Below are 7,225 nucleotides of genomic sequence, written 5' to 3'. Positions count from 1 at the left end.
AGACTGTCATGATCATGGCTTTAGTCCATTTGTGAAGGCAGAGGCCTCCCAACCTGTTTGCTTCCCAAAGGTCTCATCTTTGAAAACTATCCTTTTGGGCACTACGTTTCCAACACGTTCAAACTAGAGCTATTTTGTGTTTTTCTTTGTAATAATGATTACATTTAGCAACTTGTTCCCCCTCCCATAGAGATACTTTTGAAGTCTATCTTTATTGGTACATCTAGTTTGTTCCCTTTAGCCTTTGTTATATTCCATTTAGTGAATATGCCATATTTTATTTAGACACTCCCAAATGAATTCTTACTTTTTCCATTATGGCAAGAGGGCTCATCTGTCAAGTCACCTGGCTTCCCTCCTTACCGCTCTGCCCACACCAGTGCAAAGAGACGAGTGAGAAAAATGAAAGCCCTCTTCATGCAGATGCAGATACTTGGTCCTGAGATGATGGTTTTGAACGTCTAGATTCACAGTGCTTTTCAGCGGAAGTGTCTGTGAAGATGGAAATGCTCCATATCTGTAGTGTCCAAGAAGCTAGCCAAGTGAGCACATGTCACCAGTGGATATTTAAAATGTGGTCAGTGCAACTGAGAGGCTGCAGGCTTTCTTCTGTGATCCAGGATCTTCTGTAGCCCAGGCTAGCCTCAAACTCACCATTACGTGGCTGAGGGTGACTTCAAACTTCTGATCCCCCTCCCGGTATCTAAGGACCAGGATTACAGGCAGGTATCAACACACCTGGCTGGCGATTTTTAAAATCTAAATTGGGCCACTTGCTGGGTGGTAAAGGTAAAATTCTTTTATAAGTTGCATCATCAGAACTCTGAGACAATTGCAATACCTTCTAAAGGTCAGGGCAATGACACTAAGATCTTGTCTTCGTCCTTGTACGTGCTGGATTTTTAGTATTGTCTCTAGTTTCCTGACTTCTCTATGGGTCAAAAAGATGTGTTATCTATGGAAAAGACAAGGTTCCTGGAACATCTGTCTTTCTGGGAAATAACTCTACTCTGTAGAAATTCACCCCAACCCCTTCACTTGACATTTACTCAACCAACCCTCCGCAGTTATTCCATTAGCTCACTAAAAGTTTTGAGGATGACAGAGTATGTCCCAAAGTCAACAGAAAAGTATAAACACCTTACAGAAATGGTCTTGGCTGAGAGTCAGCATTGTTCAGCTAGTTTGGTTGTGTGTCATAAACGGGGTTTAGATCCAGAGAGCACGGATGTACTTTTTTGTTTTCTGTAAATGCCTCCGGGGCTCCCTGAGTCCCCATCTAGATCTCCTTTATCACCAGAAGTTTCCAGGCTCTTCCATATAGCCTGCAAAAGCTATAGCTCACACGCACAGGCATGTGGTTATGCAATTTGCTCCCAGAGTGGGCTCAGGAATGTCCAGATCTAGTGTCCAGTTGGTCTTTGCTGGTAGTGTCAGGCAGATATGACAGCTCACGTGGGCTGAAGAAATACACAGCCTGCTCCTGGGAGGAATAGGGAGAGGCTTAAAGGCATAGATACATATAGTCTTAATACAGACAATAAAATACACGAAACTTGCTGCTTATGCCTGTAATAAACATCCATTACTAGCACCTCTCATATGGGCATTGATCTATGAAAGTGTACCTATCCTCTTCTCTTTCCAACCCACCCTCATTTCCTGTTCTTTCATGTTTACCTTCTCTGATCTCTCCTTAGTCCCTTTCTCCCTCCGCTTTTGGCAGTTTCCACTGCTGATCCCTGTTCTTTTTTTCCCCCTGGGACCAGCTTTACAGCATCCTTCAATAAAATCATGCACTCACTTAACCTGTAAGTGGTACCAGGCCATTAAGATATAAGTTAAGGGGGCTGGAGAAATGGCTCAGTAGTTCCCAGGTTCAATTCCCAACACCCACATGGTAGCTCACAACTGTCTGTAGCTCCAGTTCTAGGGGACCAGACGCCCATGGCAGAACACCAATGCACATAAAAAAAAAATAAGAATAAATACATTTTAAAACAGATGTAAGTTAAAGAGAAAGGCATAAACACAGCACCACTTACTTGTGATAGTGGTTTGGTGTACCAGGGCCCTCCTACTTTATGTTTTAAACTTTTAAAAATCAAAGTCCCTTCCTCTACTGAACAAGTAGTACATCTTTTTTTTTTTTTTTTTTGGTTTTTCGAGACAGGGTTTCTCTGTGTAGCTTTGCGCCTTTCCTGGAACTCACTTGGTAGCCCAGGCTGGCCTCGAACTCACAGAGATCCGCCTGCCTTTGCCTCCCGAGTGCTGGGATTAAAGGCGTGCGCCACCACTGCCCGGCAAGTAGTACATCTTGGCTAAAGAAAAAATTATAATGTGGCCAGGCGGTGGTGGCGCATGCCTTTAATCCCAGCACTCAGGGGGCAGAGGCAGGCGGCTCTTTGTGAGTTCGAGGCCAGCCTGGTCTACAGAGTGAGATCCAGGAAAGGTACAAAGCTACACAGAGAAACCCTGTCTCGAAAAAACCAAAAAAAAAAAAAAATTATAATGTACATAAAATTCATACTCATACTACCCGTTGAAAACTACAGTCATTATTTTAAAAATTATATATAATATATGTGGTCTGGGTATATGCATGTGATTGTAAGTGTCCTTGGAGGCCAGAAGTGTCAGGTCCAGCTGGAGTTGGACTTACAGGCAGTTACAAGTCCTCTGACATGGGTACTGAGACTCAAATCCAGATCCTCTGTAATAGTAGTGCACGCTCTTAACCCTTAAGCCGTCTCTTCAGCTCCACAGACAGTATTTTTGTATTTTTAAAAAATATTTCTTTATTTTTATTTGCGTTGGTGTTTTGCCTGCATGTATGTTTGTGTGAGGGTGTCAGGTCTTAGAGTTGCAGACAGTTGTAGGTTGCCATGTGGGTGCTGGGAATTGAACCTGGGTCCTCTGGAAGAGCAGTCAGTAAGTACACTTAACTGCTGAGCCATGTCTCCAGCCCTGCATTTTTGTATTTTTTTCCGGGATTAGTTTTTCATTCTGTATGGATTTTGAATGACTGTTGTAATCATATTATACATACAATTTTGTGATCTTGTCTTTTCCGTTTACTAATAAGCTGGTTTTCGTAAATATAAATTTAATACCTGTATAGTATATAATACATTCTGTCAGATGGATGTTTCATCAGTTTTTTGTTGTTAGGTATCAGACTTGAAGTAAGTGTTAAAATGAGATTTTGAAGCTTCTTTTTTTTACATTCATTTACGTGTATGTGTGTGTGTGTGTATGTGTGTACCACATGTGGAGGTCAGAACTCATGGGAGTCAGTTCTTCCCTTCAGGTCACCAGGTTTGGTGGCAAACACCTTTACCTGCTGAACCATCTTGCCAGCCCTAGAATAAGAATTCGTTTCGGGTGGTGGTGGTGGTGGCAGTGGCGGTGGCGGCCCATACCTTTAATCCGGGCATTTGGGAGGCAGAGACAGGTGGATCTCTGAGTTGGAGGCCAGCCTGGTCTACAGAATGAGTTCCAGGACAGTCAGGTCTATACAGAAAAACCCTGTCTTCGAAAAACAACAACAAAAAACCCCCCAAAACAAAAAAATACAAGAGTTCGTACAGTATTAAATACCAATGTTTGATATGAAGCACATGTAGATCGTCCCCCTGCAATCTCTACACTTGAGACACCAGGGCCATGAGTTTGAGGCCAGAGTAATTACAGAGTGAGAACCTGTGGAAAATATCTTCAGTTTTTCAGTGACTAGTAGGTTCTTCTGCAGTTTTATTTTGGCCTCTGAGGATTTGGACCAGGCTCCTTGCACGTGGTAAGCAAACACTGCTGCGCAGCCGCATCTCCGGCTCCTCTCTGTGAGTTAAGGAAGTACAACGATAATGGATTGTGTAGCAGTCAGGCCCTTCCTCTCCATGATGTACCAAGTAGAGCCCTTGCTTGGCAGTAGAGCACTTCCTTTCCATGATGGTAGCCTGATGGAGTAGAAAGAGAAAAAGGACTTTGGGATCAGACATTCTTTTTTTTTTTCTTTTTCTTTTTTTGGTTTTTCGAGACAGGGTTTCTCTGTGTAGCTTTGTGCCTTTCCTGGAACTCACTTGGTAGCCCAGGCTGGCCTCGAACTCACAGAGATCCGCCTGCCTCTGCCTCCCGAGTGCTGGGATTAAAGGTATGTGCCACCACCGCCCGGCTCAGACATTCTTTCATTTACCCAATAATTGAGTATCTGTTATATGCCAAGGGCTGTAAAATATACTAATATACTAATAAGAAAATACAGGTCAGACATGGTGGTTCATGCCTGTAGTGCCAGTCCTTGGAAAGCCAAGGCAAGAGGATTGCCATGAGTACAAGGTCTTCCAGAACTACATAGTGAAATCTTGTCCCCAAAGACCAAAAACAGACCCAGTGGGGGGCAGTGGTGCATGCCTTCAATCCAGCACTCTGGAGACAGAGGCAGACAGATCTCTGTGAGTTCGAGGCCAGCCTGGTCTACAGAGTGAGTTCCAAGACAGCCAAGAGTGTTACACAAAGAAACCTTGTTTTGAAAAACAAAAAACAAACAAACAAACAAAAAGCCAAAAAAAGCCCCAAACAAAAATAAACAAAATAAAGATATCATCAGATAAAAATGAATTTCTTACTAGGTTTTATGATGTGTGCCTCTATTTCCAGGTACTTGGGAGGCTGAGGCAAGAGGTCTCTTAAACCCAGAAGTTTGAAGTTAATCTGAGCAACACAGTAAGACCTTGTATAAAAAGAATCTGTCTCATGCTTAGAAGTCTTTATCTGCTGTTCCCTGTGTCTGGAACAAACAGACGCCCCAGTCATTTCTCTGTCTTCAGCTTTCTGTTTCTCATCCTTCACATCTAAGTTTAGCTGCCACTTCTTCCAGGAAGCCTTCTAGATTTTCCTAAGTTTGAGTTGGATCCTCTTTTTTTCTTCCTTCCTTCCTTCCTTCCTTCCTTCCTTCCTTCCTTCCTTCCTTCCTTCCTTCCTTCCTTCCTTTCTTTCTTTCTTTCTCCTCCCTCCCCCAGGACTGAATATGTGACCCTTATTTCTTCCAACTCAAACATTTTGGATTTAATCAAATAAAGATGACAAATCAAGGTTTGAAGCCTAAAAGTATTTATTAAAAGTCTAACAACACTTTAGTAAACAGTTTATACAAATAGTTTACTAAATTAACTATACACAAAAGATAAGGATGGAGTTGGGGATTTAGCTCAGTGGTAGAGCGCTTGCCTAGCAAGCACAAGGCCCTGGGTTCAGTCCTCAGCTCTGGGGGGGGGGGGGAGATAAGGAGACTAATACAAATACGTACATTTATTGAAGTGCCTGTCAGTCAGGCCAGATCCTGCAGCTGGAATTCCCAGCATAACCTCATTCATCAGAGACGACAGAGAGCAATACTTGTTCAGACATACACCTTCATCTTGTCCCGCTGAGCGGTTCTTCACCTCTTGATGCTTTCCTTCTACGCATGTGCGCATGTGCGTGTCTGTTCACTGCTTTGAGTAGACTTTCTTTTGCCTTTCTCATCCACCAGCCTTTGGAGGAAGGTTGAGGCCATGAAGATGATTGAGCCAACCTATTCTTCCTAGGGAGTCTCCTGCTGGCCTTCTTCCCTCCTCATATCTGGAATCAAATGAGCTTCCATAGTCTTTTCTTTCTTTCACATCTTGCTGAAGCGGAGTTTTGAAAACAAAACAAAACAAAACAAATTCTGCTATTTCCCAGAACAAATCTGCTATAAAAGACAGTCTCCATGGGAACTGATTGCAGCTGTCCAACACTTGTCCATTCCAGATATAAACCTTCTCACCTCCGGTTTCCCATTCCAACATCTGAGTGATCCTCTTTTCTATACCTTACTCTCCCTATAACTCGAGGTCAGGACCACTCCAAGGTACGGTGGGGGGGGCAGGTTTTTATTGTAGGTATGAGGGAGAGTACAGCCAGAGGAAGAGTCCAGGGCAGGGACAGAAAGTAGTACATTGAACAGGGTCAGCGGCCTGGACCAGGCCATGGCGCACGCTGGGGGGGGGGCGGTTGGGGGAAGAGCCAGAGAGGAAGACAAAGAGAGTGTGGGCAAAGGAGACTGAGAGAGGGGGGGTAGGGCCAAGAGAGGAAGACAAAAGAGCTCAAGAGAGCGCATGGCGAAATGACAGGCTTATATGGGCCTGAGAAGCTGGGGGAGGGAAGCCGTGAGCTGGAGAAGTTTAGGGTAGGGGGTGGGGTGAGAAGAGCTGAGAAGAGCCACAGGTACTGAGCGAGCCTGGAGGGCAGCGTGCTCTTTGGTATGCTAATAGGCACCACAGTTAGCCATTTGTCCCGAGTTTCTCTTGGACCTGACACTCTCCCACCTTGTTCCAGATTTCCTTATCATGCTGAAATTACTTGTTGGCTACTAGTGAAGTCCATTAAATCGTATATTCTGAGACAGACAAGCACTTCACCATCTGGGGCTATCTTTCGCTCTCTGTCTCCCTCCCCCTCCACTCCTTCCACTCTTTCTCCTCCCTCCTTCTCTGCCTTCTTTCTTTCCTTCTTTTTCTTTCTTTCTTTTTCTTTCCTCCCTCCCTCCTCCCTCCTTTCTTTCTTTCTTTCTTTCTTTCTTTCTTTCTTTCTTTCTTTCTTTCTTTCTTTCTTTCTTTCATTCATTCATTCACAATCTCACTCTGCCTGGCGCTCCCTAAGCAAGGCTGTCTTGGTAGGAGAGTGCTTACTTAGCGTGTTTAAGGCCCTGCACGTAACTCTCCAACTTTACAAAAACAAAACAGAACTACCAGAGAGAGTGTGAAGGGTCAAAGCACACTATTGGAAGAAAAATACTGATTGACTACTTCTCTAACTTGGCAAAAAGTACCCATTTACAAATTCCAGCTCTGCAAAGCTCAAACAGAATAGGAAGAAACCTACCTCTATTTGCACTATGGTCAAATTGCTGAGAACTGAAGATGAAGAGAAAATCCGGAAGGCATCCAGACAAGGACGGTGCATTCAAATCACCACCGATGTCTTTTAAGGAACCATGGAAGACATTTCACAGCTCAGACACCTGCAACCCTGACAATGACAGGTCAGTTCTGTCTGGGACCCCAGCAACCCCTTTCTCAATGTGGACACCTTGAATACTCCCTTCTCTGCTGTCTGCTAGGTACTTTTCTCTTGAGTTGGCATCCTGGGGATTGGCGGCTGAGCCTGGCTTGTTGGGGCTTCTAGAGTGCGAGCTTTTATCCCA

The 7,225-nt window shown here is 44.1% G+C and overlaps 1 protein-coding gene across 1 annotated transcript; it reads right to left on the bottom strand.

The window, feature by feature from the left end:
- Positions 1–5,519: 5,519 nt before the first annotated feature.
- Positions 5,520–5,828, bottom strand: LOC114708660 (selenoprotein K-like). The gene has a single exon (XM_037198778.1). The coding sequence runs from the start codon at positions 5,826–5,828 to the stop codon at positions 5,520–5,522; it is 309 nt and encodes a 102-aa protein (XP_037054673.1).
- Positions 5,829–7,225: the final 1,397 nt, after the last annotated feature.

The sequence above is a fragment of the Peromyscus leucopus genome, chromosome X, assembly GCF_004664715.2.
Source record: "Peromyscus leucopus breed LL Stock chromosome X, UCI_PerLeu_2.1, whole genome shotgun sequence".
NCBI lineage: Eukaryota > Metazoa > Chordata > Mammalia > Rodentia > Cricetidae > Peromyscus > Peromyscus leucopus.
This window is presented reverse-complemented; position numbering and strand designations above follow the sequence as displayed.